The 20420-nt window shown below is 44.9% G+C and overlaps 1 protein-coding gene across 1 annotated transcript in view; it reads right to left on the bottom strand.

The window, feature by feature from the left end:
- NGEF (neuronal guanine nucleotide exchange factor) overlaps positions 1-20420 on the bottom strand; it is a 90362-nt gene that overhangs the window by 57047 nt on the left and 12895 nt on the right. Inside the window, exons 2-3 of the mRNA XM_084846790.1 lie at positions 5832-6106; positions 2670-2799 (exon numbers count right to left, since the gene is read on the bottom strand). Of these exons, the coding sequence (XP_084702916.1) occupies positions 2670-2799; positions 5832-6106 (405 nt within the window). The remainder of the gene's footprint in view (positions 1-2669; positions 2800-5831; positions 6107-20420) is intronic.

Below are 20420 nucleotides of genomic sequence, written 5' to 3'. Positions count from 1 at the left end.
ATGATACATGTATAAATAAATAAACAGGAAAGATGAAAAATAATTAATTTTCATATAAATATTCAAGAACCTTGATCTCCATACTGCCCACTGCAGCATGGGGATGCTGTGAGTATTGCTTCAATGTGGGATGTTGGGATCCAGGTTAATATCTTCTTGAGTATTTGTTTGAAAACTAATTATTTTCTATTTTTACTAGTTGTTTTTTGTTTGTTCAAAACATACCCTGCTTTTTCAATAAAAAGTCAAAATCAAAGCTCATAAGATAAAATTCAGTAACAGTTCAACTCATCTCCACCACCACCACTTTCATTCGTATACCGTTTTTCCACATAAATGTGCCCAAAGTGGTTCACAACACAAGAACATATATCAATACATAATTACAATCAACAATCTAGTACCAATTCATCTCTGCATGTAACACAACAATGCAAATAATCAATTTATTTCAATAATGTGAACATTCTAAGAAAATACTAGTAATTATTTAATTAATAATGAATATGAACTTGAGCACACTCTGGGAGAGAGCGCAGGACAGGCAGGCCTGGCGTGCTATGGTCCATGGGGTCACGAAGAGTTGGACACGACTGAACAACAACAAATTTAATTAATAATCCTATGCATGTCTACTCAGAAGTAACACCTATTGAGTTCAGTGGAACTTCTAGGTAAGTGGTATAGATCCGCCAGCTATGGCCTTTCCTGCTTAGGGATAACCTAGCCACAGTAGTACATGCGCTGGTAACTTCCTGATTAGACTACTGCAATGCACTTTACATGGGGCTGCCCTTGAGGATGACTCAGAAGTTGCAGCTAGTGCAAAATGTAGCAGCTAGACTGCTGACTGGAACACCTCATAAAAACCATATAGCACCGGTTTTAAGGGAATTGCACTGGCTGCCAATATGCTTCCAGTCAGAATTCAAGGTTTTGGTGATGACATTTAAAGCCCTAAGCAGCTTGGAACCTCGATATTTGAGGGAGTGCCTCTCCCTATATATGCCTGCCCGAGCACTGAGATCTGTTGGAGGGGCCCTCCTCTGCGTCCCACCGGGGGCCCTCCTCTGCGCCCCACCAGTACGAGACATACACTATGGTGGGACGTGGGAGAGAGCCTCTTGGTTGTGGAATGCCCTCCCCTTGGAGGCCCGATTGGCACAGACATTGGTCTTGTTTCTGCGCCAAGTAAAAACGTCGCTTTTTACCAAAGCCTTTGAGGGCAAAATGCATTCCCTAGCACATTGTTTTAACTGTTTTATCATTTTAGATTTTAACTGGTCTTAGCTTGTTTAATAGTTTAATATGTTTTTAGGTGTTTAAATTATTTATTGTTTTATACTGTTTACATTGATTTTATCTGTATGCCACCCTGAGATCTTAATGATATAGGGCGGGATAGAAATGTTTTAAATAAGTAAGTAAGTAAGTAAGTAAAGGATTGTAGCCTAAAACAATCAGAAACTATATACCATACCCTGCTCTCGTTGATGGTATTAACAAGAGATAAGTTTGTTTTCCATGTTTGAGGTCTAAAGCTAATCTTGTAATGTTAGATGAATAAACACTTTTTCTGATATAACGGGTACATATGTAAGTCAGAAAAATATCTACTTAAGGGAGCAATCCTATGGCTGCTAGTCAGCAGCTAGACAGCCATAGGATATCTGGTTTTCTGGGAATCAACCTTCCCCCCCCTTCTGCACCGCCTCACAGGCAGCGCAGAACAGCGCCATGCTCCGTGCTCCAAAGCGGGGCGCGGAGCAGCCAAAACAGGGCGTTCTGGAGGGCATTCCAGGGCGCGGAACGCAGAAATGCTGGTACGACATATCCTATGTGTCATCCAGCAGCCTCCTCCTCCGCTCCGCCTTCCTGTGGCTAGACAGCCAAAATCAGCTGTCTAGCTGCAAATGCAGGGCAGGAGAAGCACGGAGGGAATGATCCCCTCCGTGCTGCTCCTGCCCTGTGTTGGATAGGTGGTTGCCTCCGAGTTCAGAGGTGGCCGCCTATCCGCATAGGATTGTGCCCTAAGTTAGACAGCTCATCCTTAACAACAGAATTTGCACTGGATGAGTTCTAGCTAATGCTATCGTTGTTAGCAGAGGGGAGATTTTATAAAATCTGGTATAAATCTTACTTCTGTTAACTCAGATAATAATCAAGTTGAGGATCTTCCTTATTTTTGTTTAGCTGCTCACTGCCACAGGGGGGATTGTGAAAAATATCCCCCAGTTATATTGAAGAACTGCAAACATTAAAAAAAAGAAAAGATAACGCTGAGAATAACATTGTAGTAAACTTGTAAAGTTTAGCTTTAGCAAAATCTCATGCTACATTTGTTCACCATCATGTTATAAACTGGACTATAGAGATTTAACATTTTCTGATTTTAAATAAGTTATTGGCTTGTGTGTGGTCAACACTTTGTGCTGTATTGTATATTGTTATGGCCAATGGTTAAAAACAATAAAAGTGAATTGAACTGATATGTGGGTATTTACAAAGAAATGAAGAAACTGAAAAAACAAACTGAAGATTCATTTAACAGAATAGAAATTGGTGAACATAATTTGACTAATCTATTTTCGCCTCACTTAAACCCATTTTTTGTCTTTTTTTTAACTTTCTGTATTTTAAGGGAAGTGGAATATTTCTTTCTTCCTTACCTTTGGAACCATTGTTCTTCTGTGGCTGTCATATCTGGTTTTACATGTAGAGACAGGCCCTTGTGGAATATGCGTAACAGCTCATCTTTGTTCAGAAGCTCATGTCTGGTATTACCGTTTTTTAGTGAGCCTTTGAAATAACGAAGGAAATGTTGATAGGTAAATTGTTACTGTTCTGTCACTATTACAAATTATTTGCAATTAAGAAAAAAGAGAGAGAAGTTGAGTTATGTTCAGTGGACAAGGCTAGTTGCATCCCTTCACACATGGATTTTCCAAAATGTTAATGAGAACAAAATATATAGGGAAGGATGTGGCTGTTACTCTATGAAAAATTCAACCCTTAGTTTGCTGGAACATAAAACTCTAAGGACACAGAAGGAATTGCAGCTCTTTGTATGCTATTCTTAGGCTTCTTCTTTTCCCAAGAAAGACTTACCATGCAACATATTTCCGAGTAGATGTGTATAGGATTGCACTGGTGATATCATATAAAGTTTGTTCCTTTCCATTAAAATGGGCCAGAATAGTTCCCACAAGGAATTAGATGTGATCTAATCTGATTCATGGCTCTGTGCTAGAATTTGGAAGGATGGGAATGAAAGTGATGTATTGTGGCACTTTAAATTTTAAGGGCTTTTGGTTATCATTTGTTGCACAGTCTTCATGTTCTCTCCAATAGATAAACTTATGTAGGATGAATACTGTGTTTTGCATGCAAAGTGCAAGATTTTGTGTCTAGAAAATTGCAGTATTTCCCTGGCGAACACATTCATTGCTATTATGATTGCTGCACTTAACCGGGTTGCATGAGAGTCATGAGAGTCACCACCTTCTCTGTGGTGGCCCCCACTCTGTGGAACTCCCTCCCTAGGGAACTCCGTCATGCCCCCTCTTTAATGAGCTTCCGTCGTGCATTAAAAACGTGGTTGTTCAGGCAGGCATTTGGGGTGGGTTAGGGTATTCAAAAAAAAAAAAATTTATGGTAAAATTTTATTGTTTTAAATTGTTTTATGGTGGGTTGTACATCGCCCAGAGTGGCTGGGTGACCAGTCAGATGGGCGATTAATAAATTTAATAAATAAAATAAAATAAATAAATGAGAACCAATTGGATATTTTTTGTGATGGAATTAGTGATAACCAACATGACTTTCCCCAGCCATTTATATGATACACAACTATATATTCGGTTTAGCGAACACACAATTTTAATTTATTGTACTCCCTGCTCCTTCTACCACATACATTTCATTCTTGTCGGTAATGGGTGTGTGCGTGTGGGAGGGGTCTGTTTGCCTTTCACCATTCTTCTACCAACAGCAGTGCAAATCCAGAGCCAGCCTGCCATTGTATGTATAAGACTCTTGACTTTGATACTAGGACACAATACAGCCAGTCGCTGGTTAACCATGCTGTTCCTGCTATCCTTTAACCTCCAGACTGGCTATTCTGGAGGGTGGGATGGAAGGGAAATTGCCTGGCATCTTTATAAGATTCTGGATCAACCCATCCAGCAAGGCAACATGCTTTCCCTCCCTACCACCCCAAAATGAGGGGGGAGGAAGGGGAACACAGAGTTCTTGTCCAAGGTGCTCAGATGTAAAGTGCCAGCTCTACATAAACAGAGTAAGACCAGCTTGGCTCAGTTTTGTAAACAAACAATATTACAGCAGTCTCTCAAATGATAAGATAAAAGAGCTCACCCATCTTTATTGTCCACACACTTTAGCCAATGCTGCAAGAAGAGATTCCCTGTTTGCAGAAGATTTAGGCTTTACAGGGTCATGCAGTATCCACTGAGGTATGAAGGCTGAAGCTTATTCTTTCCTAGCTGTCTGAATAAATATTAGCTCAGGCAGAAGAGAGATTTACTGCCTCTTAATAAAGTCATGTTATGTTCTGGAGAAGTAATGGATTCTTCTTCCATCTCTTTAGATGAGCAAGTGTTGCTTCAGCAATGAAAAAACAGAGTATGTAGGACAGCAGAACTACACATATTCCAGTTTTAGCCTGCAGGAGAACAGGCTTTCTTCCGATGGATTCTTCTGCTAGGGCCCAAACAAGCAGTGATGTTTGTCTTTATAGTTGCGATTCTATGCTGTATACAGGTCAGATTCTCTTCATCTGCACCAGCCTTGGTGCAGTACCTCCCTTGAGTTCAGGTGATTCAATGAGAAAAGCTGTAGGTTAGCCTGGCTGCATACTGCATTGACACGACGGAGAAGACGTCTGCCTTGGCATACAGAAGAGCTCATTTTGGCCATAAGCTACACTAATGACTGGAGCAGAATACTAAGTAGCAATTTTAGTCTTGTGCTGCCTGCTTATAACCTTGGGGGGAAAAGAGACCTACCTTGTGTATATGGACCCAGTCTTTTGTGAGATACATACACATACTTGTATGGGGCAATGTATTAGGAAAGCAAGAAAAGCGTATGCCCAGAAGGAAAAAAAAATAAAAGTACAACCATTTCTCAGGACAAACCCATGTCTTTGCTGAGGGAGGAATAAATGGACCTTAACTGGCATCATAGTAATTTTCTTGCCAGGAGCAGCACAATTATTGAGATAATGTATGTGATGCATTTTGAACGGCTGAAAATGTGCTATATACATGCTAAGTACAATTAATAACTCCTTTGCTGTGGTAGAACAGAAATCCTCACTGGCTTGTGTTTCTATCATTCAGAATATTTAGACAGCAATAGTCCTGTTGGGTTTGCCTCTTGAGGCTGCAATCCTACACATACTTACTAGAGAGGAAGTCCCATTGCATTTTAAGGGAATTACTTCTGAGTAAGCATGCCTAGGATTGTCCTGTTAATGTGTCACTTGCTCCAGCAGACTCATTTGTATCAAATACTGTACTTGTTCTTGCTCTTCATCCCTTTTCTGCAGGTCTTGCCAACTAAACAGTGCTTCATTGTAAGTGAAATGGCATCAAATCTCACCTTATTTGACTTTCTCTTTTGAGGACTTTTTACTCCTCTATTTTAGACTTGCCGCAACTTGAAAAACAGCAGATGTGTGAAGGCAGACACCCAGATTCAAGAGTCCAAAGTATAGTTGCTCTTGTTACTGTAACAGTCTTGTCTTGCTAGTACCCATAACTCTCAATCTCAGTGGACAAAGAAGAAAGAGAAACTACTTAGCCACTTACCTTCAACGTCTTCAGTTTGAACTTCTTTACTACTCCTCGCTTTTCCTCTGTTCCGATGTCTAAAGGAGCGATAGTATCTGGAATTTCTTCTAATAGGAATGTAGTGTGTCTGTGGTTCCTTCTCAGTCATGTGTTCAGAAGCTTCAGACTCATCATCACAGATCAAGTCCAGGCATGATATTGCCTGTGGAGAACTATCCTTCCTGAGACCATTGGCTGATTTCCCAGGGTGTCTTTCCACCTCTTCCTGTTCTTCTGTCTCCATGGCAACAGATCTGATTGTTTAATAACACAGAAGCAGCCAGTGAGGAACCTTTATCACCTCCATCAGATCTTTCTGCTTTAGAATTAAAAACAAAGGATAGGAGGGAGCGGGGGGGGGGGGGGTTACACCAAGAGTAAAATGTTTATAACAATGCAGAATTTGCTACTTTTTCAGTGGCACAGGTGTCACTTCAGACTGATACCTTTGAAATCGGAGCAGGGAACCTTTCAGCTTGAGGGCCAAATTCAATTCTGGAGAAGCTGTCAGAGGCCACATTCCAGTAGTGGGCATGGTCAAAGGCAAAGGGGGCAGAGATTTTGTTTTTTTAAAACCAGCATATTATAGCTTCAAGCTCTTACCTCCAGTAACTAAGCCTTAGGAGAGGCATTTCAACATTTTAGAATGGTGAAAAGATGCACAAAAGCCAGGAAACAACCAAATGATTGGTGGTTGGGGGAAAGTGGGTGGTGCCAGGGAAGGAGGGGTAGCCATCTGGGAAACCCCAGGAGGGCCAGATTGAGATCCTGGGCCTGAGGTTTCCTATCCCCTGCTTTAAAAGTTATAAAACTGTCCGAAACATCAATTGAAATTAGTGTCATCATGCTTTCAAAATATAGTTGGGCACGATTTCTCCATTATCATCTTTCTCCCACAAACTGCCTTGCAATGGAAAGCTAAACTCCAAATTCCAGTTTGCTAGAATTATTTTTTTAATGGAAGGGTGCTTCCAGATGGAGGGGTCCTAGCACTACCTGTCTGAGATATTGTGTAGCTTTTGTCTTCTTAATGGATTTACCATGTTAAGAAAAAAGATAGAAGAAGTGGTGGTGGGGAAACACAGGAGGCTTACAAGTATGTGACGATGTCCTCTGGACCCCCCGTAAAACTTCATGAATGAGGCAGGGTGATTGCACATTAAATGCCTTGTCTGGAAGCACCAGACGTCTTTAAGCCTTTTCTAAGGTCCTTGAAGACATGATTTTCCTCTTTCATTTATATTGTACATCTTCATACAAACAGAAAAGGAGCTATATAGAAATTGGTGAGAAATTGCTAGAAAAAATTTGAACAGCCAGCTGGAAATTGGGGGGGGGGGAGATTCCTCATTTCTCAACTTTCATTTGTTTATCATACATATTTTGCCCTTTCTGCAGAAAGCCAAGGGCAGTGTACATGAGGCAATCTCATTTTTTCACCAATAACCTTGGATGGTAGATTGGGCTGAGAGATAATAATTCATGTTGATCATACACTGAGCTTCATGGCTAGTGTGGGTCTCTGAACACAGTCAGATCTTTCCAACCCAGGTCTAACCCAGTATCTACCATTTCAGGGCTTCTCTAGAAGAAGAGTATGCAGCAGCAGATGTTTCCAAATACTGTGGGGTAGATGTATGGATAATGACTATGCCAAAGCTGGCCAAAGGCAGTCCTGGCCCCTGGCGCCCTCCTAGGGATGTCAGAGAATTCCGCCACGGATCTCGGTGAGGCCAAATGCCAGTGCATTCGGCCCCCCGAACTCCATGGCGGAACGGCCTGCCACCCCCCCGCGGATCCCCCCCGGGACGAGACCTGGGGCAGATGTTCCGAACGGACGGCGTTCCCCCTTATTTTCGCCGTCTTAGTCTATGTAAATATTTACGTAGACTAAGACGGCCAAAAATAAGGAACGCAATAGCCACCGCCATTTACGCCATTCCGTAGCTGCCGCTATTTGCATACATTTTTTTTTTTTTTAAATCCAGACGTGATAGGCTACGTAAGTCTTTACATAGCCTATCACGGCTGAATACAGGGATGCAAATGGCGGTGGCTATGGCAGCCGCCATTTGCGTCCCTGCTAGCCAGTGGCCGGATGTCCAGCTGCTGGCGGAGCCGGCCAGTGGCTCCGCGGAATCCCCGCGGAGCCGGCCGGCCAGGAATCCGGGGGGTGGCAGAGCGCTTCCCCCCCGGCGAGGATTTCGGGGGGAGGGACGGAACGCCTCCCCCCCCCAGCGGAACCCGGCAGAGCCAGGTAAGGGAGGTTTCGTACACCCCTACGCCCTCCAGGAGTAATGGTAGATCCAAGAGCACCCCCAAGCTGCGAACCTGGTACTTCAGTGGGACTGCAACCCCACCCAGAACAGGCTGTACCCTCCAATCCCAGATTGGCTTGTCTACTGACCAAAGAGCCTTTGTCTTGTCTGAAGTGCCACTTTGAGGAGTTAGGTGGGCAGAGAAACGTAACAACAACAACAATTTCTCTAGCAAGCCATAATCATTATCAGTAGCAGCAGCTGTCAAGGCTCAATATCAAGGATAAGAAATGTAACACATTATTCATTTTGGGCCATTATCACATTTTTTACTTAACTGAATTATCTAGATTTAGTAAAGGTTTGTAGGGGTTTATTACTTTCAGGAAAATCTGTTGGTGATTTGATAGAAAAAGTCAGATCAAATCAATCCAGCCTTTACTGTATGTTACTTTACAAGATAGGAAGAGTCAGGTTAGTTCTCCTGACTCCCATTCCGGTCTCCTAGCAGAAATTGGATCTGGACCAATGGGACTCTTTAGTTTCTGTTTTAACCCTCATTTTCCACTTACATTCTCCAATGCATAAATACTTGGATCTTTGACTAGCCACATGACCTGCTCCCTTGCCTAGTGCCTTGTAAGAGCTTCTGATACCAATAAGAAGCAATTACACATTAACTTATTAACAAGAACCACCCACACTTCTTGCTGCAACTTTGCGCTTCCTTTCTTTAAATGATCTTTACTAAAGAATTAAATATAACAACTTCCAGTAAATATATAAAACATTAAGAAAAATAAAATCTCAAGATACAATCCACCAATCAATTTTACATCAATTATACATCTAAGACAATAAATTATTCAGACTTAACATATCCTAAAAACATTATTCTACCTATATTTAACACTGGTCCTGTTTTTAACTTTGCCCTTCTTTTATTTTCTGCAGAGGTTGTTTTTTTCATGCCTTGTATATTAATATGCCTCATTTCAGACATCACACCAAACAGTGGTTTTAGCTAACTATAGTCTAAAATTAAAACCATGGTTTGATCTTCAAAACATACAACTTGCCGGGGGGCGGGGGAATCTTCATGATAACTGAATGAGAACTGCATTTATCTGGATTTCCATGGAATCAGCTTTGGTCCATCAGGGACACATGAAGCAAGAAAAGCTGAGTGTACCGTACCTTTAAAATCTGGTTTTTACGGGTCACACAGTGCTTGAAAGGGCCAAAGGATTTTGAAAGGGTTGGGTGGGGGGAGGAGAACCGAACATCATCGACTGGGCAAAGGCTGCTTAACCAATGACAGAGGCTTGTTTCCTGGCCCATGTCCAGGCTCCCCTCTGCTACATTATTATGAATGGAGAGTAACTAATTCACAATTCTGATAGCTAGAAATAACCCATTTATCCAGTTCAGCATCTGAAGGCTCTCTATGAGAGCAGCCCACTACCCCAGTTTTGCCCCATTCCAGCAAACTGTCATGGAGTTATTGCTCCCACCCCATTTTCCCCAATGTGTGCACTTCTGCCTGAAGAAGCCAAAATCCCCAGTTCTCAAGTGCAGCATGTGAAGGCTCCCCCTGCAAGCATCCCCCCCCCATTTTGCCCATTCCAGCAAAACTGTGGCAGAGCTATAGCTTCCAACCCCCCCTTTCTCCTTCCCCTGGGCACTTCTCCCTGCTTGCAATGACAGGCGTCTCAGCAACCATTCCTGAGACTGTGCTAGATTGCTACAGCAGTAAAGCCCTTGTTCACATAAGGGCTTAAGACCTTACTGCAAGCATCACAGAGAAGCGAAGTTATGAGACATCAGAGAAGTGACTTCACACAACATCAGAGACATGATGTCACATAACACCGGGGAAGCAATTTAACACAACAGCACAGAAGCTAAGTAAAGTAAACATCAGCCAGTGTGGCGTAGTGGCTAGAGTGCTGGACTGGGAGTCGGGAGATCCGGGTTCTAGTCCCCACTCGGCCATGGAAGGTGACTTTGGGCCAGTCACAGACTCTCAGCCCAACCCACCTCACAGGGTTGTTGTTGTGAGGATAAAATGGAGGAAGGAGGAGGATCATGTACACTGCCTTGAGTTCCTTGGAGGAAAAAAGGCAGGATATAAATGCAATAAATAAATAAATAAATAAATACTCACAGAGCCTAATTACCCCCACTGGCAAAATGGAAGTGCATGGTGATTCTGAAGGCTTCAAAGAGTGCTCTAGGGCTTTGATATGTTGCAAAGGCAGGTGAGTTACTATAGTTACCTAGGTTACCAAGGGCATGGTCAGGTGAAAGGCACACCCCTAGGAATGCCCCAATCATATCCAATTTAAAGCGGAGGGATGGGCACGCAGCAGCTGAACCCCAAGAGAGCTGAATTAAAAAAGAACAACAGAGTAAAAGTACTTTGCAAAAATGCGCCTTCCCCACAGGTAAACTCCGGGGTGGCTGCAGAGTGGCCACGACGTCATGTGTCCCTGACAACTTTATGCCACAGCTGCATCGGAGAAAACCTCCCATATAGATGACACCCTGGTAAATAATGGAATAGAGCTGCTTGCCTGCTTTTGTATTCTGTCATTTCAACACTCAGCTTTATAAGCCCACTTCTGTCTCTGTGGTGTAGCTACCTCTGGAAACACAGTGATACCTGTAACTATGATTTATCAACTACATCATGCTAAACCATAGTTAGCATAAACCATGGTTTTCAAACCCACTTCAAACCAGGGTTTCTGATTCTGGTTTGCTGTCTGATCACAAAGAAGGGCTTGTCACTTCAGATATCACACCAAGTAATAGGGTGATATCACCTTCTTTAACTAAGGTCTGAACTGAGCCTATGTCTTATTAATGCCTTGTGAATAGTGACTATTTTTCATTAAACCAGGCTGTGGAGTTTCAGAGCAGTAATTAACCTTAGCATTGATTTCACAGGATTTTAGGAAGCCACAGACAAAGAAAAGTATGGCTTGTAAGAGACTCAGGGTTGATTCGCACAACCATTTTGTTGAATTAGGGATTTGTTGAAGCCACTGTGAATTTTTTTTTGGTGGGCTGACTGGCCTTGTGAATGTTCCTCTGTATTGAGATCACAGCTTACCATCTCCTGATTCAATTTACAGTTTAAGGAATAGTTTCCATTAGCTTGATGACACCCGCTGGAGCATTCACAGGATGAGTCACCATGCTATCAGTCAACTTGTAGTAGCTTTCATCATGTTAAGAGTGGCAGTAGGATTTGGCAGCACACAAATGGCCTTGTAGTAAACAATGCACTGTTGCATGATTGATTAGGTGAATTGCATTGGCATGGATGGTGCTACATAAAAAAGCCTAAATAGAGAACTAAAATGAATTATGTGATTTCAGAGGAGAGGATTTTGCTTCCCACCTAGGAAGCGAAAACTGCTCAAATTGAACAGATGATTCACTAATAGAGTAACAGCTTTCAAAAGTGGGGGTGATTGCTGTTAGAAGAACAACAGCACACACCTAAGGGGAGTATGATTATCAAACTTTAAAGAAAAAACTTAGAAATATTAGACTTCTGAGGGTAGAACTGTACAGGATGCTGGAAGACTTTTGTCTTTGAATGTAGGTTGAAGCCTAACAGCACTAAAACAGTGTGGAACAGCAGTGTCAGGAGCGCCCTAGCTGCCTCTTGCAGTCCCCTCCAATAGCCAACTCAGGACTCAGACGAGGATTCTTCCCAAGGGTTTATTCCTTTATTACTTTATGACTCTTTCAGATACTAATCACTAGCAACTAAGCAAGGAACAGCACTGGGGAAAGATGGCAGAGTAGCCTAAGCTGCAGGTAAGGCAGTTGGTCCCTGTTTGAAGGGGAACCACAGGAAGACTCTGAACCTACGGGCTATGGAGAGATCCTCTTTCCCTTGGGTCCTCGGGACGCGACCGTTGTTTGAGCACCAAACGAGCGGAATGCCTCCTTTCCGCGCCCTCCATCTGTTGCCGCTCCCTGCATCTGTGCTGAGCATCCAGCAAGCCCCCCTCCAGCGCTCTCTCACTGCCAGGGTCACTATCTATCCCAGGAATGCTGGCAGGAGGAATCTCTGCCAGCTGCTGTGCTTGTGAGAGATGAGCAAGCTCCTCTCCCACGGATTGCTGTTCTTCCTCAGAATCAGAACTGCTCTGGGGCTCTATGGGCTCAGTTTCCACCCTGACATCATCCCCGCTCCCATGAGGCCCCCCCTCGTGCTCCTCCCCTGGGGCCCTGGGTTTGTGGGGGTACAGCTGGTGGAAGTGCCTCAGCAGCAATGGAGCATGCACATTTTCTGCAGGTTCCCAGGATCGCTCATCTGGCCTGTACCCCTTCCAGTCCACCAGATATTGCAGGCAGCCGTGAGAAAGGCGGGAGTCCAGAACCTCTGCGACCTCAAACTCCTCCTCCCCCTCCACCAGCACTGGTGGCGGGGAGGAGCCGGCCGAGCGATGAGGGTCGCCAGAAACCGGGGGGACAGCAAGGACCGATAAAAAACAGGATGGATCTTCATGGAGGCGGGGAGAGCCAGGCGAAAAGCAACAGGGTTAATCTGGGCCATAATCTGGAAAGGCCCCGTGTGGCGAGGTGCAAGCTTCTTTGCAGGCGAGTGAGAGGGGAGGTATTGGGTAGACAACCAAACCCAGTCCCCCAGTTGCAGAGATGGACCCGGCTGGCGTCACCGGTCCGCAGAGGCCTTGTAGGCTGTCTTGGCTTGCTCGAGGGAATCCCGTAAGGTGTACTGCTCACAACTCCTCTAAAAACTCATGGGCCGCTGGCACCGAAGAGGGAGCTAGGGTGGACGGGAAAGCCTTGGGGTGGTAACCAAAATTGGCAAAAAATGGAGTTTGGTGGGTGGAAGCATGGCAGGCATTGTTATAAGCAAATTCTGCGAGAGGCAGCAAGGAAAACCAGTCATCTTGCTGGTAATTGACATAACAGCGCAAATATTGCTCCAGAGTCGCATTGGTGCGCTCGGTCTGACCGTCCGTCTGTGGATGGTGGGCGGAGGAAAGACGGAGCATCACATGGAGCAACGCAAGTAGCTCCTTCCAGAAATGGGTAGTGAATTGGGCCCCCTATCCGAAATGAGTCCCTCGGGCCATCCGTGGAGGCGGAAAACATGTGCCAAGAACAGCTCTGCCGTCTCCCTGGCTGTGGGCAACCCAGAGCAGGGGATGAAATGAGCCATCTTAGAAAACAAATCCACCACCACCAGAATAGTGGTCTTACCGTGTGAGCGAGGCAAGTCAGTGATGAAGTCAAGGGAGAGCAGTTTCCAAGGTCCTGAGGGGGTAGGCAGGGGGTGAAGCAAGCCTGTGGGCTTGCCTGAGGGGGCCTTCGCCCGCTGGCAGGTTGGGCAGGAGGCGACATAGGTCTTGACGTCCCGACACACACGAGGCCACCAAAAATCCTGCGTCACTCCGTCCAAAATGCCCAGCGGTGTGGGGGTCGTGGCACTGATGGAGGACCTTCTCACGGAGGGGTCTAGAAGGCACATAGACCCGGCCGGAATGGTAAAGCAGGCCACCTCACAAAAAGAAGGGGGTAGAGTGGGGGGGGCAGAGGCTAGCCCCCATTCCTCCACTTTTGTGCGGACAAAAGCATCCTAAGCCTGTTCAGAGTGAATAAGCTCCTCCCAAGAGTGAGGCACCGCAGCGGCCGCCAGGCTCTGGGGGGGGAAGAATCAGAGGGGGGGGATTTCCCTCACCCCCTGGCTGGAGGTCTGGCTTACGAGAAAGAGCATCTGCTTGTAGGTTGTCGGAGGCCTTCACATGGCAAATCTTAAGGTGGAACCGGGAGAAAAAAAGTGACCACCTAATGTGCCGCTGGTTTAAGGCACGGGCTGTCTGAAGATGTTCCAGGTTGCGATGGTTGGTTCTAACTTCGACTGGGTGCTGTGCCCCCTCCAGAAGATGACACCAGGTCTCCAAAGCGGACTTGATGGCCAACAGTTCCTTCTCACAGATGGTATAATTTCTTTCAGACATGTTCAGCTTCCTGGAGTGGTAGGCGCAGGGTTGCAACCCGCCGCTCGCCCGATCTGGCTGAAAAAGCACCGCCCCCACTGCAAAGTCAGAGGCATCAGTTTGCACTACAAAAGGCTTCCTCTGGTTGGGATGTAACAGGATCGGCTCAGAACTAAAAAGCTTCTTAAGTTCCTCGAAAGCCTGTTGGGCAAATGCCATCCAATGAAAAGGAGATTTCCTGCCCTTAAGGAGGTCCGTGAGAGAAGATGTCAGCCAAGCAAAGCTGGGCAGGAACTTTCTGTAAAAATTAGCAAACCCCAGAAAACATTGCAAGTCATTCTTGGTGGATGGAGCCTGCCAGGAGAGGACAGCCTGGACCTTTGCAGGATCCATCCTGATACCGTCAACTGAGATAATGTAGCCGAGATAGTCCAAAGAGGTTAGGTCAAACGCACATTTCTCCAGCTTGGCATAAAGATGGTGCTCGCGGAGGTGCTGGAGGACGGCGGAGACATGGTGCTGATGGGCGTGGGGCTCCTCAGAAAATATAAGTAAATCATCGAGATACACAATGAGGAAAGTGTCCAAATAGTCCCGGAAGATGGCATTCATAAAACGCGAAAACGTGGGGGGGGCGTGCAGGTGAGACCAAACGGCATCACTAGGTATTCATACGCTCCGTACTGGGTGCCGAAACAGGTCTTCCACTCATCCCCCTCCCAGATGTGAATCAGATTGTAGGCGCCATGCAGGTCCAACTTTGTGAAAATCTTGGCTCGCCCCAGGCACTCCAGCATCTCCGGTATGATGGGGAGGGGGTACTTGTCGGGGATCGAAACCGAATTCAACGCTCTAAAATCGTTAAAGTTCTCCCGATTTTTTGCGCACATACTAGGGGCACAGGCGGGGGAGGAGGAGGGGTGAATGAAGCCACGTCTGAGGTTTGTGTCCAAAAACTCCCACAGAGCTCGAAGTTCCGGCTCCGACATCGAATACAGCCGGCCGGCGGGGCTGGTCACCCCAGGAATGAGGTTAATGGCACAGTCAAAAGGGTGGTGAGGGGGGAGCTGGTCAGCCTCCTTTTTGTTGAAAACATCCCAAAAAGCCGCATACTTCTCTGGGAGGATCACGGTAGCTGAAGAACTGCCAGAAGCAGACAAGGAGGGGGAGGAAAGGGTTAAGGCCTGGGCTGGGACTGGCACCTCGGTCAGGAGGCAATGCTCCCTGCAGTAGGGAGACGCAAACTCTACTTGCTGAAGCCCCCAGGAAATCTGAGGATTATGCTTAGAGAGCCAGGAAACACCCAGCACGATTGGGTATTGGGGAACCTTGGCCAAGTGAAACTGAATCTGCTCAACGTGGGACTGGGCGCACAGAGTGAGCGGAGCTGTAATCCGGGTCACCGCGCCTGAGGAAAGAGGACGCCCATCAATGGTCTCCACTGCCAAGGGGGCAGGAAGAGGCAGGGTAGGAATCTTGTGGAAGTGAGCGAACGTTTCATCCATGAAACTGGTCGTTAGCCCCAGAGTCCACTAAAGCTAGGGCCTCCACCCCACCCCACTGGGAGGAGCAGAGGTGAACATGCAATAGCAGATGGGAGGGTGGGGGGGAGGACTCAGGTGATGAGGATTCTTTCCAAGGCTTTATTCCTTTATGACTCTTTCAGATACTAATCACTAGCGACTAAGCAAGGAACAGCATTGGGGAAAGATAGAGTAGCCTAAGCTCCAGGTAAGGCAGTTGGTCCCCATTTGAAGGGGAACCACGGGAAGACTCTGAACTTATGGGCTATGGAGAGATCCTCCCTCTTTCCCTTGGGTCCTCGGGATGCGACCATTGTTTGAGCGCCAAACGAGCGGTGCACCTCCTTTTGGTACCCTCCATCTGTCATCGCTCCCTGCGTCTGTGCTGAGCATCCAGCAAGCCCCCCTCCAGCGCTCTCTCACTGCCAGGGTTACTATCTATCCCAGGAATGCTGGTAGGAGGAATCTCTGCCAGCTGCTGTGCTTGTGAGAGATGAGAGAGCTCATCTCCCACGGATTGCTGTTCTTCCTCAGAATCAGAACTGCTCTGGGGCTCTATGGGCTCAGTTTCCACCCTGACAAGCAGGCAGGAGAGGGCTGCTGAACCCTTTACCCACTCACCAGCACAATCCCTCCCCCATGGCAGTTTTCTTATCCTTAAGCCAGGCTTATTTCCAGTCCTAGACCCCAGTTTGGAGAAAAGTGGCTGGATGAAGGACTTGCAGGGTGAAAACTGGCAGGCAGAGGAAGGCTTACTTCCTGCCTGCTGCACCCCCCCCCCTCGCTTTACTACTATTTGGTGATGTCTCATGTTCAAAGACATGGGTCTGCAGTCATTATATAGTTCTACATTGTGAAAGGAACTAGTTTTGATACAATCTTAGTATGAAATCCATAGAAGGACAAGGCATTGCAAAGGCGGTCCATTCCAAAATAAGTAAACTGCAATAAACCTGTTTTAAATTGGAACCTGGAGTTGGATGGATGTTTTGCACAGCCCAAGGATCTGCCCCACCTGCATTCCAAATTGCTAATGTCCATGCTACATGCCTGGCTAAACTGAAGGTGAAGGGAGCAACAGATTGGACTCTACCTGGTGGTGACTAGAAAAGTTTGCTAAGAATTGCTTCCCCCAATCTGCATATTTTGGGATTCTCTCAATCCAAGTTTAGGAACATGGAAAGTGGTGGCAGCATCAAGTAAATAAGTCAAGGAAATGTGTTCCGGATGATTCATATTGCAGGACAGGTGGAGCAGCTTCATTCACAGTAAGTTTATTGAGAAAATAAACCCAGAAAAGTTCGGCTATTGGGGAGGATAGAAATGTAATAAATAAAATAATAAAATAATAACAGGTTTAAATATATGAATGGTTATGCAGTATACTAATTGCTACTGGGGAAAAGACTGACAGTGCAATCCTATACATGTCTACTCAGAAGTAAGTCCCATTGGGTGTAGAATTGTGCTGTAAATTGATCATCATGCTATACAGCACTAGAAGTCTAAGGAAGTCCCAAGAATAGAATATTGGACTGAGGATATGTTGGATAAAGCAATAAGTGGAAACATGCATATAACAATGCTAGATAAGTATAAACTGATCTTGAAGACATTTTTGGAGTTATTTGAACACGATACCAAGGCAACTATACTGCAGACCTAAACTATGATCCTGATTTAGCCTCACATTCCGTGTTGCTAACCTCCCCGCTCTTCCCCTTCCCTTTTATCCTCTTCTTCTGTAATGGGACTTTGGGTTAGGGTGGCAAGAGATGGAGGGGTTAGATTTAGTCTCTGTGTTTTGGGATGGATAGATAGATAGATTTGATGTTTAATTGTATTGCTGTTTTGAAAATTAATGAAAATTTTAAATAGGAAGAAGGGCAACACCTTTCACTAAAAAAGAAAAGGGAAAAAAGTATTCCCTATATCTCCTGTGAATGGTAAAAACGTGCCTATTTTCCCAAATAATATGTTAATGGAGTACAATCAGGAATTCATGGACTAGTCTTGAAGAGACATCCAGAATAACAGATAAACTGCTCACCTGACCATGAAGCTGCTCTGCTTAAGAAACTACCTAGAATTTTTATTATCAAAATACCTCCAGATATCTTTGGAGCCTTTGGACAGTGAAATTCTTGAAAAGTTGGGGATCTTTTCAGAAGATTGTTTTGTTGCGCAAAGAATGAGTAATTGCTATTTTAGTTATCGCAGGATCCAAATATCTTTCTCTAAGCTAGTGCATGCATTGCAGAAGAAACTGCATTTTCTCCTAAAATAATCAGCAATATTTTATTGCTAGGAAAATGCAATAAAATTCTCCCCTCCCCACAATAGGACATTACTACAATTTGGGATGTTCAGTTACTAAGGTTGCATGAGTGTCACAATTGGCTTGTGTCCATGACATCATGTTGAGAATATTCTCAATGACATCAGTACTGAGAACCCTAAAAGTGTTTCCTATATAATTTTTAGTTTATTTTTCTGGCTGTTATCAAAGCTGAGCATTCCCCTGTATGCCACTCCATTGGAATTACTCAAGTAGACTTTACATTAGGTGTGCAGAACCTCAGGCCTGGGTGCCCAATCTGAGCCATCTAGGGTCCCAGTCTGGCCCACTGGGGTTCCCCAGGCAGCCCCTCCCGCTTCCCTAGGCAGCCACTCCCGCTTCCCCTGGCCCCACCCAGTTTCCCCCAATCACTGATTGTTTCATTCATTTCATTTCATTTATTATATTTCTATACCGCCCCATAGCCGAAGCTCTCTGGGCAGTTCACAAAAATTAAAAACCATTAAAATACATTATATAAAATATAAAACCATTCAGGTAATAACATAGGACAAATAACACACAACAACAACTTATATCTAAAACAAAAACAATCAGCCAGAGACAATAAAGAGACTCCTTATATGCTGCCTGAGAGAAGAGGGCAGTTTTAACCTGGCGCCAAAAGGATGACAATGTTGGTGCTACGCGGGCCTTGTCAGGGAGATTATTCCACAAATGGAGAACCACCACGGAGAAGGCCCTCTCCATTGTTGCCTTTGAGGGTTTCCTGGCTTTTGTGCAGTTTTTTCCCCATTGTAAAAGGTTGAAATGCCTCTCTGAAGGCTTCGCTACTGGCAGTAAGAACTTTAAGTTAAAGTATGCTGGTATTTTGGACTCGGCCCTTTTGCCTTCACCCCCACCCAACATTGGAATACAGCCCTCTAGAGGTTTTCCACAGTGGGATTTGGCCCGAGGGCTAAAACAGGTTCAACACCCCTGCTTTATATTATGTGGGGAGGGCAGAATGGGAAACAAACACCAGAACTGGAAAAATCGGAAACAAACACCAGAACTGGGAAAATGGGAAACAAACACCAGAACTGGGAAACAAACACCAGACCTGGGAAAATGGGAAACAAACACCAGAACTGGGAAACAAACACCAGACCTGGGAAAATGGGAAACAAACACCAGAACTGGGAAAATGGGAAACAAACACCAGAAAGATTCCTTAGCTGAAGCACTGCCCCATCGTGGACTTTATTGTTTTTATTTTTAAAATATAGTGTTAACCAGGCTGTTTATTTCCTCTCTTTAATACTGGAGTGCCCCCCTGTCCTGCTTAATAAATAAACTTAAATCGAAAGCCATTCAATGGGTGACTCCTCACAGTACATCTATTTGTCCCTTTAGTATGGCTACCCTTGCCTCATTCATTGCGAGGGAACAGGATATTTATTCTGGGTCTGGGCTAGAACTGCTCCTGCGGTAGTAGTAAAACCCCTCCCCTGTCCTCTATCACCTGGGATGTTTCCAGACAAAGGGCTCTTGGCGCTACCAGTTAAATAGATTGTGAAGCTACTCTGTCTGTTCTTCCAGGATAAGTTTTCTGTGATAAGAAAAAAGAGTAGAAGTAGTGGGAAAACACAGGGGCATTACATATGGAAGACAATGGGTGCTTCTAGACAGGGCTTTTATTGTGACATCACCCTGCCACTTTCACAGAATGTTACAGTGGGGTGAAGAAGTTCCAGACAACATTGTCTCCCACTCCTAACCCTCCCGTGTTTTCCCACTGTTTCTTCCACCTTTTCTCTTATCACAGAAAATCCATTAAAGAGAAAAAGACGGAATAGTTGCACAATGTCTTTTGATTGCTAGTGCAAGGGACCCTCCATGTAGAAGCACCCAGTGTCACCTCTTTGTGAATGAGGCAGTGTGATTGCACAATAAAAGCCTCATCTGGAAGCACCCGCTGGAGAAGCCCTGATCGTTATTTTGTAAAGGAGAATTCAAGACCTGGTACAGAGGAGACTGATAGAGTAATAAGGTCAAATATTACATGTAATGCAATGTGACTAAAGCAACAGATTAGGAATTTTAAGAATGTGGAGAATGTATGCATCTATCTAGGTTGGAGCTTTACTGTTCAATGAAAATACCGTTGCACTTGAATGAGCTCCCATTTCAACTATCAGTTAAAAAGCACCAAAAGGCTGATGATAACCTTACAAATGGAAAGGACTCCTAGAAGAAAAACCCAGTTAAATGGATGGGTGGAGAGCATGAGCTGTAGTTGCATTTGGAGGAGTAGAACTGGCTGCATTTCAAGTACTAGATCCACGTTGAACTCACATGATTGTCATTAATGTTATTAACAGCTTTAGGAACGTACAAGTTGGAGGTCCCAGGACTCATGGAAGAAAGAAGCAACAAGGAATCCCTCACAATAGCACCATAAGAAGAGACTCGTGAGCTTGAAGGTTTGGGACTTGGTGGGCAGCAGTGATGCAGTGATA

The sequence above is a fragment of the Heloderma suspectum genome, chromosome 3 (assembly GCF_057233095.1).
Source record: "Heloderma suspectum isolate Gila_16-S chromosome 3, 16-S_ref, whole genome shotgun sequence".
Lineage (NCBI taxonomy): Eukaryota > Metazoa > Chordata > Lepidosauria > Squamata > Helodermatidae > Heloderma > Heloderma suspectum.
Note: the sequence above shows the minus strand (reverse complement) of the source record. Positions and strands in the feature narration are given on the sequence as shown.